The sequence below is a fragment of the Centroberyx gerrardi genome, chromosome 17, assembly GCF_048128805.1.
Source record: "Centroberyx gerrardi isolate f3 chromosome 17, fCenGer3.hap1.cur.20231027, whole genome shotgun sequence".
In the NCBI taxonomy this organism is placed as follows: Eukaryota; Metazoa; Chordata; class Actinopteri; order Beryciformes; family Berycidae; genus Centroberyx; species Centroberyx gerrardi.
This window is the reverse complement of record NC_136013.1, coordinates 6368798-6387572: the sequence shown is the minus strand read 5'-3', so window position 1 is coordinate 6387572 and position 18775 is coordinate 6368798. Positions and strand designations below refer to the sequence as shown.

At 41.7% G+C, this 18775-nt stretch overlaps 1 protein-coding gene and 1 long non-coding RNA gene across 2 annotated transcripts in view; both read right to left on the bottom strand.

Annotated features, from left to right (window-relative positions):
- Positions 1-1070: 1070 nt before the first annotated feature.
- On the bottom strand, positions 1071-6559 carry tmx1 (thioredoxin-related transmembrane protein 1). The gene is made up of 8 exons (XM_071896704.2): positions 6356-6559; positions 5841-5956; positions 5513-5558; positions 5051-5179; positions 4644-4689; positions 2988-3089; positions 2788-2854; positions 1071-2415 (listed from the first exon to the last, which is right to left on the bottom strand). The coding sequence occupies exons 1-8, from the start codon at positions 6553-6555 to the stop codon at positions 2177-2179; spliced, it is 945 nt and encodes a 314-aa protein (XP_071752805.1). The 5' UTR covers positions 6556-6559; the 3' UTR covers positions 1071-2176.
- LOC139909618 (uncharacterized) overlaps positions 1071-18775 on the bottom strand; it is a 230486-nt gene continuing 212781 nt past the window's right edge. Inside the window, exon 2 of the long non-coding RNA XR_011784527.2 lies at positions 1071-2176. This is a non-coding gene — a long non-coding RNA (uncharacterized LOC139909618). The remainder of the gene's footprint in view (positions 2177-18775) is intronic.

Here is an 18775-nt window from a genome sequence, read left to right as displayed (position 1 = left end):
ACATCTACTGGGAAAGACTGGAACAAATCCAAAACTGAGCTCCTATAATACATTTCACATTGTCAGTGCATAATTCAACAAGAATGTGATCATGAGCACAAAAAACAGGAAAACAGCAACCTCCAATTAAACATTATTTGGAGTTGTATTTCCAGAAAAACTGAAATCATGAAAAAAAAAAGTTCCCTACTTGAGCCTGTGCAACAACAAAAAATCTAATATAAACCAGAAAAACAAATGAAAAAGAAAAACAAATGTTAGTAACAATGTGATACTTTATTGACCTCAGTAATTGAATTTTGAATGGTCACTGATGGAGTGGAAGGAAGGCAAGACTGAGATGGTTTTGAGAGTCGACCCTTTATTGAAAGAAATGTTCACACAGTAAGGAGCACAGCTTGCTCAGAGTAATGCACCCAAAGGAGAAGTGTGAATGCTACAAGCCATAAATAGTAGTTGGGAAACAATTCTAACCTGTTTCAACCGTCACCAAAATGAGTAAATTTGCTTTTTGGAATTAAAAAGCAGCATGGAAAACATAATCTATGCAAGCATCATCAAAACCACGGAGTGAAATGTGTATCATAAACACTGGTCATATACTGTACCTTTTTGCTTTACAAAGCTGAAATGGATACAGAAATGTGTTGTAAGAGTGACAGTGATGTTCTCAACAGACGCATAAAGAATGAACTGCTAATGAGTTCAAATTAATTTCATGAGAAACCAATGTAAAACGTGTAAAATGGCACTCATTTAGTTGAAATCAACTGAATTTCATTGAGGTTAAACAGAACTTATGATGTTCTATTTGTCCATTTTGAGACTAAAATTAGTCCAATTAGTCCAGTTGAAAACCGTAAAACAAGATTACAGTATGCTGAATTATGCCTCCCTTTGTTAAAAGTCAGCAGCTGCTGCACTTCAGGACGGACAAGCCCAACCTCACTCCACACATCATATAGTAAATTTATAAAAAGGGGGCGAGGGTCCCTGAATTGCTCCCCTATTTGGTGATGTAATGGCATGCAATGCACTGTAGACCTATCTGAAGGTTGACAACACTGGGATCAATGAGTAAACCTCCTTTAATAATGAGAGAATCACAAGTAAACACAACATTAGAAACAGAAAAAAAAAAACACCCCATTGTCTGATAATCAGTTGTGCTGATGCATCACATAACGGGGACATATTTACAGCACAATCTAACAACATTCACCCGGCCTTTTATTTGGAGTGAGTAATAACTGTAGCAGAGTGTAATTCCTTTTGATCATCGTCTATCTCGCGTGGTCCAGTCTTACACAGAGACAACACTGTAGAAGGAAAACAGCGCAGCTCAGTCAAAGTCAAAATCGTGGTGTGATTGCTGAGCAAAGCACAAATGCCGTAAGAAGGGTTCCTGTCCACAAAGAACATTAATCATACGTTCCTGTGCCAACAGCATGCTCACTTTACACAGAACAATGAAAAGATGGGGGACAGGGCTGAGATTTGAAGCCACTGAGTCCCATATATTAACATTTTGGGGCAATTTCTATCCGCTCTGATCTCTAATAGACACTGAATGTGCAAACCAGAGCATGTTTTTATAATGGTGCGTTAAACTGTTACGGCTGACTTCGTTAGAAAGAAAATAATAGTATTTTTGAAATATATGTGACGCATAAAATATAGGTATACATCAGACGGAAGATAAAATACAACAAAATGAAGCCCAAACGCAAGCTATGAATAATATTTCAACAGAGATAAACATACAATGACACAAAAATTTAAAAGATGCATAGCATAACCAAAATTGCTAAAAAATCCAGCTCTACTGCACTTCATACCTAAACCTCACCCCGGCGATTTGTTTCCAAAAGGGAGAACAGGTGTTAGGAGTGTTGTCTTCTCCAGGTGGCGCCTGCTGGTCAGACGGTGAGAGCGGCCGTGAGAGTCCAAAGTGCTCCCAGTGAAGTGGAGGGAAGGAGGGAGGGAAGGAGGGAGAAGAAAAGAAGCAAGGCGTTGCTGGGGGCCCAAGGGAGGAGGGGGGGGGGGGATTTTTAGGGCTCCCTGCTGTAAACACTGCTGCTGCTGCTGCTCAGGACCGAGGCTCCTCCGACTCCGCTGACTCCACGCCGCTCTTCTCGAGGGAGGAGGGGCCGTCTGCGGCTCCCCTGCAGCCGCTCTAGGTGTCCTCCTCCTCCTCGCGGTTTCCCACCACCCTCTTCCTCAGAGCCTCGTCCGGGAAACCCTGTCCCTTGGGTTCGGGGCGGCCCTCGGGGGAGCCTCTCCTCCTCCTCCTCCACACCTCGTCCTGGTCCCCGTCCTCCTCCTCCTCCTCTTCGTCGTCATCTTCCTCGCCGTCGGCCTCATGCTCCTCCTCCTGTCGCTGGATTAACCTTGCTTGGTCCATTGTCTGTTTCTCTGCAGCGCAAGATTTAAAAGACACATTACAGTCAACCGTCAGAGATACAAGCAAAGCTACACTTCAAAAACAGAACTCTAATGCAATTTGGTATACTGTTTATGTACAGTATAGACAAAGTGTAATGTCATGATCTGCTGTAACTGAAGGCTGGTGTAATAGATTAGTCTAACTGCCTGTGTGTTTATATACAACCAACTACTACCAAATCTGTACTGCAACTATCTATCCGGTGTGTTTTTGTCAATTTTCCCATATTATAAATGTATGAGGGCCAGTGATGCAAAACAAACTTCAGAGAAATCTGACAATAATGTATAATCTAAAGTGAAACTCCAGTAGGCACATTAGTTCACTACCATGATACTCACTCTGGTAGTAGTCAGAGGAAGAAAATCGACGTGAAGGGAAGACAAAATCTGCGATGAACACCAGTATCTGGAAAAACAACGAAAACGTTTTTGTCACTCAGTGGAAATGCATGCATTTGTGCATGTTGTATACTGAAAGAACATATAATGCAGCATCATTGTTCACTAAAATCACTATTAAGTGCAGCAAAGTAACTCACCAGTCCCAGTGCGAGGCCGGAGAAGAGGGTGGCCAAGCCAAAGATAACATATGATCCCCAAACAGGAATCCCCAGTTGCTCTGTCAGGTAGTTATGACAACGCTGGAAAAGACATACACACAGTATTATTCAAAGCAGCAAACTGTCAGTCAAAAATTGGTTGGTAATAGCAGCTTTTCCACACATCAAATTCCATGACTATTTCAAGACATATAGCACAATTTACGGTACAGATTCTCTACTGGCGATGACATACAGACCGAATCAATAAGCAGTTTATTTGAATGCGATCTCAGCTCTCAGGTTCGACTTGACTGCGTTTGGGAAGTAGCACCAAGCTCAGGGAGTAGGGCAGGATTAACAAAACAGTTCTGTCATCAGGCAGAGTCTGGACACCAGAGGTGACAGCAGAGAGGAGGATGAGGACTAAACTCAACTCCATCTTAGATGATGTCTCCCACTGCCTCTATTTTGAACTGATGCAGCTACGAAGCATCTTCAGCCTCCAGCTCTTCCCCCCAGGGTGCAACACTGAGCACTTAAAGATCTCTTCTGTGCCAGCAGCCATCAGACTGTACAAATCTTCCTGCCCAAAAGGCTCCAGCATCAAGAGGATGCTGAAGCAGAGCAGCTGCACTGTCTATAAAAACTTGGCATTTCTATGCTTCTGACTATACAACATTTGCTTGCACTATTTCTTTGTACACATCTGTACATTCTCTCAATATGAGAGAATGTCTATCGACACTTTTTGTGTATGTATGCTACCTCCATCTAACAATATGTCATATGTCCAATATGATTACTTATAAAATACCCAAATATATGTCTATATGTCTTACCCCAAAAGACATATAGCTATACATCACTGTACTGTAAATGTTAAATTTGTTTGGTATATAACTGATTTGAAAGTCCCAGGTCATGTTCCAATAAACAATACTTTATTGATCCCCATAGGGAAATTCTCATTTCTATTGCCCCCCTCCTGGGAGGTCAGAGGTCAGAGGTCAGAGTCAGCTACAGAACAGACACTTTAGCAGGCCAGATGCTAGCTGCCACAGGGCTCAAACCTTCAAAAGGTAATTATATCTACAAGCAACCACGCTTGACATTTAACAACTTACAGGTTAAAACAGTGATTCCCAACTCTGGTCATTGGGACCCAGAGCCCTGCTGGTTTTATCCGTCTAATAGGGACTGATTAACTACCTGGTAGAACAGAAAACCAGCAGTTGGGAAACGACTGAGTTAAAATAAAACTGAATTTCCATTACATTTTTAAAACTCTTGAGTGTATAACTTTTCCAGGCCTGAAAAATACAAAACAACAAGTCCATCTTCCACAGAGAGGGGACCAGACTGACATGTTTTTGTGTCAACAACCACCTTGAGTTTAACACCTAAGATGGCGGGGATGACGATTTACCTCCGCATTAACCCGCAGGCACATTTCCCATTGTATGAATACTTTTAGTATGTTTACTCTAAGTATAGTCTTCTGTCCTACAGTCTTGTCTGTCAGTTTTACACTCTGCTGAGATGGGACAAACATCCCACTTTCAGTGGATTGTGGCCAATGAAATAAATACCTCCCCACAGATAACAGGTAATGTGTTGCCAGTCAGTGCTTCCAAGAGTGAAAATCTCACTTACCCGGATAAACATGGAGAGCTTGAACAAAGCAGACATTGAATTCATTCTGCCAAAGGAAGAGGAAATGCCGGCATGTAATTTAATAAGGTTTTGTCAAGTTGTACCATAACAAAAAAGCCTCTGCATGAAAAATAGCAAGTGGGAGAGGGTGCCATTGTACTGATATATTGAGTGCAGTTCTGATTTCAAACCCAATAGAAGGATAGTAAGAAAAGAGTTTGCAGGGTGGGTATTTTTCTGTTATTCTGAAGTGAAAGCGTACAATAGTGATACAGGATTACTGGACTGCTACCAAAATTAGAAAATACAGTGTTATGTAATCACTGCAGAGTCAAAATTAAAAGAGTTCACAGACTGTATCCCCGTCATCGCATTGCATGCGACAGCTGCAAAAGACACAAACTCACAAAAAGGAAGACGGCCCGAACCAGGAAGAGACTGGCTCTATCGCTTGCCACTTCTGCTCATCAATGAAGCTAAGGAAGTCATCTTTCGTGCGAGCTCCTTGGTACTTCCTGAACACACCATCCTTACAGCTGACACACACACACACACACAGCAAACGATTACAAAACTCTATACTGTATTGATGCTGACAGATGACAAAGCATTTTCCCTTATTGATGTTGCAACAAAACTGTGCAAAATTATATATATTCTCTTTTCAAAAATGTTAGTTTAACATCATCATACAACTCACAAAAGAACACAGAATAAGTGAGCTAATAGTATACAGGGTTTTAAACTAAGTTACTGCTACTAAACTATTTTCTAACAAGTCTGCGATATATAGGTCGGGCAGTTATACTAAGTTACATTACTCGCATGAAAAGGAAGCGGCAAAAACCACAAAATACCAGAGCACTTACTGGTAAATGGTAGGAAGTGAGGTAATGATGAATCTGCCACTCAAACCTTACAGGAGGAGGAGAGGTGTACTGTTAGTGTGCAGGAAGGAACATTTCTTAGGCTCTTAACTAAACTGAGGGGAATTTCAGATTGACATTTGACAGACTGCCTGAATTAATCAGCAATTAAACAGCAGCAGCTACAATGCACTGGCTAACGTTAGTGTTGAGGTGTTTTATGCACTATAAGGTCAAATCTTGAGGGATCCTACAGTGGCTAGGAGGCTTTGGTTAGGAAATGCAGAAGCCAAAGTGTAGCTGGCCCTTAAGAAAGGTCATTCAGGCCTACCAGGTTGCTCTGTCACGTCCACTTTGGCTATGTTGACCCCCATGTCCTCCCCCCAGTCTGCAAACTCATTCCACACAGGCTGGAGCTGCTGGCATGCCGGACACCAGGGTGCAAAGCTGAGGGGCCAAACACAATGTTGACAGTTTCACAAGGAAGAAATGCATGGTCATATTCATCAACACTGACAGAGTCACTGATTATGGGTTGAAATAAATTGATTATTAGCTTACTGAATTAACTTGATACTCGCTATGACAATGTTAGCTAACAGCTGCTGACCAGCTGGTTATCTAGAGAAGTTAGCCGTTAGCATAGCTATTATCCATTTAGCAACCAGTCAGCACAACATGAAGTTCAACAAGATAACAATCAGATAAGATAAGATAATCAGACTTAAAGCTAATGGGGAATGGAGAAAGCACGTCAAAATTGTGAGAGCGTCTAGTTAGCTAACTTAACTGACAAGCTAGCTAGTTAGCTTAGCATGTAGCACTTAACGTTAGCATGGCACTGACAATTCAATCATCCATTCTCCTGACAGGATGTCCTCCCAGTTCCCGTCGGTAATTTCTTTGAGGCTGCTCTGCTTGGCCGAAACTGGCTGCGACGTCAAATATATCGCCAGGATGAGAGAGCATATCCCTGCGTAATGTTTTGTTTTCCATGGTAAAGAGAACAGTGTTTCGCTAAATCCCCTAGCCTGCCAGCACGCCATGTTTAGGTCCATTAGTGACAGCCCGCTCACTTCCCGTTCTGCGCCCTGACACATGAGTCAGATGGCCAAGAGTCACACCGCTTAGTAGGCTAATTAGTTATAATAATATGGATATAAGGGGATAAAATAATTATCTGTTGAAAGAAATGAGTCTTAAGAATATATGTTGTAATCAAGGAAGCAACGTCCAAAAAAATGCAATGTTGAAGGGTTTGAATGTATAGTGTGACTAACGCAGACTTCCGTTTTTTTAATTGGACATGATTTTCCTCATCAATCTGTCCTCTTCTTACATAAAAATATTGTTACATTAATACTTCTAAAAGCAACAAAGCGGTTTGTCAAGTGAATGAAATTAGCAAAAATCATACATTTCTCCCCCTCTCTTGTGTTGTATCTTGTGTCTGCCACCATTAGGCGGCGCTAGTGTCCCTGAAATGGTTCAAGGAAGTTTGATAAGAGACAGAGGGAGAAAGTCAGTCCCAGTGTGTGTGTGTGTGTGTGTGTGTGTGTGTGTGTGTGTGTGTGTGAGAGAGAGAGAGAGAGAGACTGAACCAGGCTGCCAGTCTCTCTCTATCTGTGAGGATTTCTCTCTAAGTGAATGTGCAGAATGAGAACAGTTATTATGGGTGGGAAGCTGCAGGCAGATTGTGGTGGCAGCAGTTATCAGCGCACCTCACACTCTAAAAATACCCTGCAGATGACATCCTTTTGTGTCCCTGTGATCGCCCCCTTTCCTTTCTCCAGCCATCAGCTCTGCTCCAGTTAGACTACCACACAAAATGAGTCTCCTCCCTCGGCAATCTCCTTCAACTTAATGTGACAATATGAAAATAAGTGGCAGGCCGGGGAGTTTTAATGTTGTGTTGTTCCCTCAAACTCCATTACTGTATTCAGGCTGCTGCTGCTGGTTGGAAGCAGGGATGTTGCGGCAAACCCGGCTTTTTAATTTGTGAAATAGGGTTTACCCACATTTTCATGCTAATATAACTCTTTTGAGTGAAATGCTTACATTACTTTATATGCACAGTAATTAGAGCTGTCATAATTCTAAGTGTTGTAAGTGTAGTAAGTATGAGACTTGCATGAAAATAGGGTATTTGCAACAAAATCAACATAAACAAGTGAAAACTAGCTTTGCATTAGTTAAATACTTGCCAGCTGTGTCTTGGTAAATGATCTAATAAAACCAATACACCATAATAGCTCACTACTACAACTTAGCAGCTAAGTTACTGCTATATGTACACTTATTACACAGCTTTGTTGAATACTAAATTCTGATTGGCCAATGAATGCATTCTGAAGTCTGTTATTTCACATCTAATCACACCTCTCTGCAGTGAAGAAGTCCGGACGATTTTGCTGATTTCTAATTAAAAAAACTTGCTACACCTTGTGTTGTTGGTTACTGCAGACAAAAATTCAGCTAACCAAGGTTAGAAACATGCAAGATTGTCCCAATATTACTTTTAATTTATTCAGAAAGCACAAACAGCAATCTTACTTTTTTGCTACACTGTAGTTTCCATGGTTGCAGTCCTGTGAACTATATTTTTTGGCCGAAGCTTGTAAATTACTTTAGCTTAATATAATCATTTTAAATCAATATTTTGTGTCAAATGGTCAATATGTTTGGTAAGTAGCTGTGTAATAAACGGGATAATGTTCAGGATAAGCCGCTTCTGGGTGATCAAGACCCTGCAGAGAAGCCTAGCAAGGCCAACTTGGTAGCATTGGTAGAGACTGAGAAAACAGGCTGTAAGATACAGAGCTCAGTCAGACCCTTCAAGGCCTCAGGCAGAAATAAACCCAGGACCAGAACAGACCTCAGGCAAGGATGAGACAGAGAGACGGACAGCAAAGTCAGTGACCTCAGCTTTAATTAAGCAGGCACATGTCTCTTAAGTGACAATTAGCAGTGGTTCTGCCTAGATAGTGGTTTTGACTAATGTTGACAACACCTAAAAATGCCATAATGACAAAGGTTTGTACAGTCTGTTATTCACTAAAACAGAATATATGAATTTGAGCAGTTGATTAATTCCATGGAGAAGTAAAATGTTATGTTCTCTGGAATAGAAAGTGTTTGACGTGAGTACAGCTTGTGCGCACAGTGCTACAGAACAGTAAAAACAGTTGACAACAAGGCTTTGTGAGAGACACAGATTAATACAAAACATGCTGAATTTTTAATCCCTCCACTTTACATCCTCGACAAAGGATTACGCCCACTTAAAACTAAGAGGTCCAGGAAACAATATGCAAAAGCGAAATTAAATAAACAATAATATGTTTTAAAATGGCACCACCTCACCTTATCAGGAAACCAGGGAAACTTGAAATGAATCTTCTTCTAGCCAGCAAAACACTTTCACAAGAAATTTGACTTGTAGAGAAATGTGAGATGGAAAATGCAAAAAATAGTTTTAGCAGGAGCAGTAACTGACCTATAAAGGTTACTACTGCAGGCATTTCAGACATGCAAAGTTCAACTAGGACCTAATAAAAATACTACAGTCTCTTAGCAACACCAGCACATGTAGATACTTGTCCTTCTGGTAAACCACAATTATTTTGACACATATTGAAATTCAACATTCAATATTTTCAAGATTGTTTGCCTGATTGAGATCACAGCTTGGAGATTGGAGATTTTTATTTAGGCCTAATAATAGCACTGTATCTCTAATTGGATGTACTTGCTACCAGTGGGCAGCAGTATTATCTTTGTGAGAAACTGTATATTGTCAGCCAGCTCTCAGAGACTGTTTGCGTCCACGTGACAGCTGATGGAGTCCAGTAATTTCAAGGTTTCAAGGATGATGAGTGAGAAGTGACACAGCGTGGGAGTGCGGAGGCAGGAGAGGCAGAGTATGTGCTCCGAGCTCCGCTCAGCCTCTCAGACAGTGAGAGCAAAACACAACACTTTTCAAACTGTTTCTCTGGGTATTTCAGTTCCTACTGTCCCCATCTCTCTCTCTCTCTTACATACATTCTGTCTCTCTCCTTCACACACCCACACCCACACACACACACGCACACACACACATTAATTCTTTCTTTTTTGTTTCCTTTCACCAAAACTCAGTAATATGTAAAATTATTAAATGCACTTCTCTCTCTCTCTCTCTCTCTTTATCTCACTCTCTGTCGTTAAAGCTGCATTAAGAAAAAATGACACCTCTGACACAGGCCAATCAGAACATGGGCAGCTTGTGATGTAGAACTTTACTGTAGTCAACCAATCATCTTAGAGGGAGGGGGGTGGAGCCTCTAGTACTGACAGCCAATCAGAACGCTGGCTCTTTCTGGCTGCTAGAAAATGTCTTTTAGGTGGGAGAGAGGCATAGAGAAAAATGTTTATATATTATTTTCACATACAAAAACTTCACAGGTCTGTTTCTTAGACTCAAGGTAATGATATAAAATTGTAGGAAAAGCCAAAAAATACCCCGATATTTGACTTTTATATAGTGAATAGCATTAACCCTGTACTTTATTTCAACATTTTTCCAATTAAGTCCTGCATTCACTTCTAGGGGCAGAAAATGGACAGAAACTTTCAACCGTGTTGCACTTCTGGCCACATCTCAATCATCTCAATACTGTTTACTACATGTATTATCTGTCCTATTCTATCTATTAAGTATGCTGGTACCTTTATAACCTGTCAGTCTATTTCATTTACTCCACTAAATAACAATGTTTAACTCCCTGATGAGTCTCCCTATACCCTCTTTTTTCCTTTTTTATTTTTTATTTTTATTTATTTATTTATTTATTTATTTTCCTTCTCTCTCTTATGTTGCTGTTTGGTTTTGGTTTGTTTATTTGTTTTTTCTTTTACAACTTCTTGAGTTGTGATGTTATAGTTACAGTAAAAGTAAAATATGGTGATATGTAATCAGTGAAGTCAAGGCAGGTATTTCACCTTTGGCAGCGTCAAATGCTTTCCGATCAGAAAACTGTTATCGCCCAAAAGTAGTGATGAGGCCATTTGTTATCACAGACACATCCTGCTATTCGCTCTCGCTCCCCACCCCACTTTTTTGCATCTTTCAGAATTGTACTAGGCGGTTGGCCTGGCTGAAAACAGGGTGGTGACGCACTCTTTAAAACGGTGCTGTGTCAGGAAGAATCAGGAGGAAGGAGCCAGGTGAAAGAGAGGAAGCTCCTCCCAGTGGAAGAGAGAGACCGGTCTTACCTGAGCGCAGGAGAGCTTAGCATGGCAATTACAGCTGAACGGCAGCTGTTGCAGGATCCCCACGAACATCTGCAGCCACTGGAGCGCTCCTAATTACCTGTGAGATTTCATATTTTGCCCCATGTCCTCTCATACATCTTACTCTGTTCATAATGAGGAGTCATGTAGCTCAAATCCTCCAGAGGCATCCGCTGCCAACTGCCTCCGCATTGCAAGCATCAGATGGCGTGGTTACAATCCAGCTGTTATTATAACATACCCATAACAACAACATCATTCACTTTATTGCGGATAACTAAATTTGATATTCATTACCTGACAACATGTCTTCCAACAGTAGCCAGGTGTTGATGAATGCACCATTTTTTTTCCAGCGTTGCTTCATTTGAAGCGTAATTTTCTGCAGGAAGGGGGTTCTGCTCTCTCTCTAAAAAGTCTTTAAATTCAGTTTTTTAAATTCAAAGCCTTAAAAGGACTTGAACCCAGATAAATCCACATTTCAGTCAAGTTTCAGGGGGTTTAAAAATGTTGTTTGTTTGGTGCAATACTTTGCTAGCAAGAAGCTAACCTTGTCATGCAGACCTATATTCTGATCGGTTTACTGTTTTGTTTTGTTTTAAATTTGAAGTTTATTTCTGTCTCAATTTTTAAAAAGCGTCTCAAAAAGTTTACATTTTTAACTTCCTAAACCTGCAGACACTCTGGGTGATGAGTCTTTCACCCACACTTCCGTGCAAAATGCCATTAGCGAGCCCCGTGACATGTGTGGGACGGGAGCTGGGGATGTAAGGAGGAGATCTCAGCAGAAATTGTCTGTATGTTATTGCTTTCCTGCCTAATCTTCTCTCATTTTACATTATAATGTCATGACTATTCGTTCCTCAGTGCAAAATCCACACCAGTTGCCTCTTTTAATAGCCTTTGTGAAGGGGATAACACCTCCTGCACTGTCTCATAAACCACACATCACCCCGCATCCCTGAATGCATTAGGAATTCCACAGCACAACGTCTTCTCTCATTTGTGGAGTCGGTAAAAAAAAAAGCGAGTGAGCAGCTATCTGCTGTCTTCAGCCCGCCAGCCTGCAGAAGTGTCAAAGTGTCAAGCTATTGAACCCTCTGGCCATTGATTAATGAGTCTCTCTCCTCCCACGGCCCACAGCCCTCTTAAGGTACCACTTGTCATTTGTTTTTTGTCTCTGTCACCTGAGGGGACAGTGTGTTGGATTCAAGCCTCCACGGCAACATTTGGATGCGTTGCAGACTGGATGATAAATGGCTTGTTTCCTGATACCGGCATTAATGATACCGGCCGCCTTAATTACGTCTCCTCAGATGGCTCACAGATAGGCTTGTAATTACCCAGCCCTTCTCTTAAAAACAATCTGTGCTCAAATGCAGCAAAATGTTGAATTTATCAATGTCAGTGTGGTTAATCCCTTAGAATTGTTTTCAGACACAGCAAATTTATCCACATGTCACATGAGGTAAATAATGGGATGTGTTAGTCACATTTTTACAGCTGAGAAAGGTGTTTAAAAATGGATGAGGATGCCCGATGCCCTTTCAACCTCACTCCCCTCCCCCATCTGGCATCCTAATAAAACTGCTGGTGACCTATTGCTGACCACTGGGCGTCTGTAAGCGTCATGACAGCGCAACACCGGGTCCTAAATGTGATGTACGACCAGAGATTCAGGAGGTAAAGAACCATACATAATGGAGAGCTATCTCTTTCACTGTGTACTATCTTCTGCCATAATTTTATATTACGCTGCCCCAGCCGCCCAGGAAGAAGGGAGGAAGCAGGAATCCATCACCCACAGGGGGAAAAAAAAAAAAATGTTTTACCAACATGCAAACACAATTTTGGCTGCAGAGAGATTAGCTGGCAAGTCTGCAGGTCAGTGCCACAGCTGAGCATAGGTCAGTGTTAAATTTGATTTCCTTAATAGGTTTAGTTTAATCTCACTGGGAGCCTCTCCAGCAGCATTAGATACACCTGTCTCATGGTATGAAAGCTACATGCAAAGGTTGGCTTATGCCTTCAAGTCGCTGAATCGCCCTGAGACTGTGTTTGTGTGTGTGGTTTTTCAGCTTGGATGTGTGTTTCATGCCTATATGATGCATCTTTGCCTGTGTGCGTATTTTTGCACATGATCAGTCACTTCATATGTGTGTTATCATGCATCTGTATGTGTCTGTGAGGGTGTGTTTGTCTTGCTCTTGATGTGTGTGTGTGTGCATGTCTGCGTCTGTGTGTGTGTGTTTGTGTTTGACAGTCCAGTAAGCAATAAGAGATTCTCCCGGCTTGTCACTGCAGTGCTGTGAGGTTTTCAGAGCCAGCAAAGCCGCTGTGTCGCAGTGTGGAAGGCAGAGGAAGGGGAAGGGGAGGGGCGGATCTGTGGAGCGACGCGTGAGGAAGAAGGCGCGGTTAAAACTGGATCAGTCGGACAGTGGGTCACTGGGCTGGGGAGCACCGCTGATTCCGCTGAGCTCAGCTTACACACTTAACACACGGCGGACGCGAGCGAGGGCCGCGACGCCTTGACGCGTCACGGCGTTACTGTCCTCATCGCTGACAGCCGTAATCTTTATTGACACATCAAGACTTGCTCTGCTGCTGGGAAGAACATTAATTATTGCTTGAATAGTCGTTTAACTTTAATGTGCCATTAGCTCATAATGTCTGCCAAGGGTTATCCAGACTGACTTAGCACATATTCCATGGTGTTTGACTGCTAAAGCCTGTATCGAAGAGTGTGTATCATCTGTGATCCTTTGGTCCATAGTTACATGCAGCTATTGATGCCAGATAAACTCCTGACTTTCCCCAGGTCTTTGGTTTTGCAAACTCTTTAAATAAAATGTCCTCATATGCCTCTGTACAATTAGTAATAGCAGGTTTCTGTTAGACTCTGGCAGCACAGATACCCTACAATGCTGAAAAAAAAACATTTTTGCAGAGATGACTAGCAGGGGAAGAAACGAGGTCAGTGATATTCAAATGAGACTGAGTTCAGCTGTTGCTCTGGTTGTTTGTTTTATTGCACTGTGTGTGTGTGTAGAGTGAGTGTGCCATACAGCGTACTAGTGTGGCTACATCAAATGAAAAACAAATGCATTTTGTTTTGCGTGTGCTATGTTTGGTTTTTGCAAAGCAGCAGGGAGAGAGTCACTGGGGTTTTGCATGCTGTAGATTAGTTCAGGAGCGTTCTCGGTTAATAGTCCGCAGCCAGCGATGCCTCTCTCCGTGAAACTCTGTAAATGTGTCGGGCTGCAGCAGGGGAAAGCAAACTCCTCTGGTTCCTCTAATTGGATTTGCACGTGTGGAAGAAGGCCTGGATTCATTTGGAACAAAAGACTGTATTCTCCTCATCCTGCACAGTCCATCCTATTGTTCGACTTTTTCAATTCCCCAACTTCCACACTTCAGCGGAGCCAAAAGTGCAGCCAAGCATAGGCTCACTCATTATGATAAACAGGTTAGGGAAGTGGACAGAGGATTGGCTCTGCACCATGGGGGGGGGGGGGGGGACACAAATGTATAGAGAAAGAGTCTTCATAAACAACAGTCTTCAAGTACTGTCTAAACAGCCATGTTGTAAACAAGATGGTATTCACATTTGTAAGAATACTATCAGATGAATTGATGGATTGTCTGTCACTCAGTGCTCAATACCCACATTACCTTTATGTTATTATAGCATCTACTGTACCTAGAGGATCAAACAGACTCTTTGTGTTGAGAATATAAAGCCAGTTAGAGCAGTATCTAGGGTAAACAGTAGGTTTTATTTTATATTTGTGGGGGAGCAGATTGCTGCTTCTCTCCCCTCACTTCACCCCCCACTATTACAGTAATACGTTGTTTTACTACACTACAATACTCTTTGATTCCCTGGGGAGATGAACTAGAAAACACAGAATAGCCCACTTTGCTATTTGCTATTACATAATTGCAACTGCAAGTCTGTTCAAGTTAATATTCTCACAATAACAGGACCGTTTATAAAAAGGGTTAGAACACTGTTTTGTTTTTAGTTATAATTCAACAGGGATCATTCACCCTCCTCTAAATATTAAGGAACTGACTCCCCTATCTTCACACAGTTAGGCCTGATGCAGCAACACTTAGAGCTCTGAGGATGCCATTAACATCCACACATCCTCACATTAATGCTGACACTCCTCAGCGCAGATTAATTGCCAGTTCTGAAGGTGAATGCAGGAGGCGTTAAGCATGTGTGACAGTAAAAGCAGCAAAACAAATGGCACATTATAATGGTTCTGGTATCTGATTAGCTGCTAATGGCATATTTAATGATGTGACCTATGAAACATAAAGAAGTCGGCTCATTTGTGGAGGTAGACCGGAGCTGAAATGCTCTTTCTTAGACCGTTTTAGTCAATCTGAGAACACAAAAGGGGAATTTGGTTTTGAAGGTGTACTCAGAGGCAGGTGCTTCATGCTGCGCTGTGCTCCTTTGTGTCCATGAAAGATTTCTGTGGATGTACACCCGCACAAAGGCCACTGTTTGTGCTTCCCACTGGCCTGTAGTCTATTGATTTAAGTGTCTTGCTGCACTCTCTCAGGCCAGGTTATTTGATTGGTTAGACATTTATATTTGGATCTGTCCACACAGGCCCTGCTTTCCTGGAGCGAAATCGAATTTGTGGATGATATCTCCCAGGTCCTGTGGTGACTCAGACTTCAAAGTCCATTATTCAGGAATATTGCCTACGGAGCACTATGTCCCCCCCGCTGTCAGGGATACACAGAGACAACAACTTGTATTGTTTGTACTCCTTGTAGTTATACTGCTAAAATACCAGCAGGCCCACTCGTATTCACCCCGAAAAAGATTCTTATATAAGATGAATTTCCTTGTTTCTAAGAGTGTCCGATGCCCATGTATGTACAATCAGTCATGACTCAGTGATAGATGATGCTCTCACGATGCTTTGCTGGTGTCTGAAGAGGAAGGATTGTCGGAAGCAGTGGGATGAGAGGAAGGGCAAGGCGTGAGGAACCAGCATGAATAGCAAGAGGTGGGCGGCACATCGTAGCGTATCATTCAGACACACACACACACACACCCACGGCAGACACTCACTCAGACACACATTCATCAAAACCCATAAAAATATCACACTTACGTGATGAGCCGCCTGCCTTAAGCGAAGTCCTATTCCTTTACAAAAATAGACCCCTCTTTTTGAAGAATTGTCGTTGGCTATGACGTAAAACGTGTCTCTCTTCATAGCGTACCTCTCAGTATATTGTGTGTTAATGTAACACAGACTAGATATTTCTTTCTGTCAAGGTGCCAAGTACATTGTGCTCAAGAGATGGCATTCATATTAAGCCATTTATTGATTCACGAGGATGCCTCATTGAAGCAGCAAATATAAACTGCATCGAGGCGCTGTGCCAAGAGAGTGTAGTGTTGGGAGCTTCTGAGACCGAATAATAAAGCTGGAATCCGTATCCGCCCCCTTTTTCAGCGGCCCGGGTTCTGGAAGTAAATTTCCTCTATAGACATTTTAAAAAATCCCGATATAAAGAGTTTTAAGCCTTGAACTGAACCAACCAGCTACCAGTTGAATCATGAGCTTATAACAACAGATTCAGAAAAAAATATGTATGAAAAACAAGAGTACAAGATGATTTTTTAAGAGGAACTGAACTACTCATCCCATACGGCATTGTGAGTGACGTCATTCATTCCCTTTCCCTCATTTTCAACGGTAATACTAAATAATATATAATAATAAAATAGTGATTGCAGGTTTCTAATGATTTTCTCTTCTCCTCATCCCCAAAAACAGACTTCATGTCGACCAACCAGGCGCAACTTTGGAAGAAGTAACATTTGCATGGTAACGGTGACATCACAGATTTGGTGGGAACTCGCTAAAGCTTGTGGGCAGTGTTGTAGTTTACAAGGAACTCAGGAAAGAAAAATACAATTTCTTAACAATGACGCTGAAATCAGGTTGACTCGCTTCTACAGGATCATATATACTTGTTTCACAATCCGATAGCTCATAATAAGTCTACCTCACACCTTTAAAAGGTTATGACTAATAATCATATTCTCCATACAGCTGTCCTGCAACCTTCTCAACCTTCCTGATGCCTCAATAAAGACAAAACATCAAATTAAATAAAAGCTATATTAAAAAATAAAAGAAGACAACTAACAGCTACATGTAGAAACTCCTGCTCTAACTCAGATGTACGTACCTGTCATGTAATATGGACAATAAAGGCAGGAGAGCATGAGCAAGTGAAATATGAATGAGAGTACTTCTGCTCCAAGAAAAGCACAAACCTCCATGAAGACAACCATTAGAGCTATATGTGTATAAAATGTTGTCCTGTTTCCTGTTTTTTGAGTGTTTCCCCGTAGTACACTGAGTCTAATATTAGTGCAGGGGAGACCTACAGTATGATTAAACTTTAAAATGCGTTTGACTTCCATCCTTCAGTGAGCCTTGGTGTTACAGTTTGCAGGAAGTTTTGCAACAAACTCAGCTGCCTCTGGCCCATTTAAAACTTCTATTCTGGGGTGCATTGCCTCTCAGAAAGGCCGAGAATAGCACCTTAAAGCTATAGTGGGCCTGTGTAGCTCAGTGTGTAAAGGATGGCACCGACAGGACAGTGTTAGGGGCGGATTTCCATGTGTGTGGATTCAGGCGCTTTGGATAGGAGCGCCCACGAAACGGCATGGCATATGGAGTGGCACTGAATGTAAAGCTGGCTTATAAAGTGATGCATCATCAATAAGTCAGCAATGCACTCGAAGCAGCAATTATGCAGTAAACTACCAGACCTGCAAAACTAAATCTCTCATATAGTGCCTTATAGATAGGTAGGTAGATAGATAGATAGATAGATAGATAGATAGATAGAGAGATAGATAGATAGAGAGAGAGAGAGAGAGAGAGAGAGAGACAGATAGATAGATAGATAGATAGAGAGAGAGAGAGAGAGACAGATAGATAGATAGATAGATAGAGAGAGAGAGAGAGAGAGAGAGAGAGAGAGAGAGAGGGAGAGATAGATAGATAGATAGAGATAGATAGATAGATAGATAGATAGATAGATAGATAGATAGATAGATAGATAGATAATAAGAAAATACAAGCTGTAAAATGAGGTAAAGAGACAAAGAAACTGAAAGCAGAAAACAAGAGAAAAGGTCCATAAATAGATAGATAGATAGATAGATAGATAGATAGATAGAGAGAGAGAGAGAGAGAGAGAGAGAGAGACAGACAGACAGATAGATAGATAGATAGATAGATAGATAATATGAAAATACAAGCGGTAAAATGAGGTAAAGAGACAAAGAAACTGAAAGCAGAAAACAAGAGAAAAGGTCCATAGATAGATAGACAGATAGATAGATAGATAGATAATGTGAAAATAGAAGTGATAAAATGAGGTAAAGAGACAAAGAAACTGGTCTTGAGGTGATGCTGTTTATGCATCTGCATGGCTTCATATTTTTCTTTGTGTCAGCAGCCTATGATCTATGCTTTCCACAAGACATTATTGCTTCCCGAGAAAAAAATGTAAATTCAATCACGGCCTTCCCCCATTTAGCCAGCAAGTCCAGCGTCATCACTTGACTGTTACCTTCGTAATCTCCTTTGTTGCCGGAGCGGATCTGCACCGGGGCCGAGCCGGTTACCGCTCCCCAGGGAGCCGCCGCCGGCATCAGGGAGCCATCAATAACCAAACCAGTGGATCAATGGTCACCAAGCCAACCTCTCTATCCTCATCCAGTGCGTGTGGGAGGTCTAACTCTTCGCCCTCTCAACGAAAAAGATCAGAGATTTACAGGGTGATTTGGGGTGGCAGGCCATGAAATGGAGAGAAATTTAAGGAAGGAAGGAAGGAAGGATGGGAAGGAACGAATGAACGAATGAACGAATGAACGAACGAACGAGGGAAAGAGGGAAAGACTGAACAAACAAAGGAATGAATTTACAGTGTAATGGC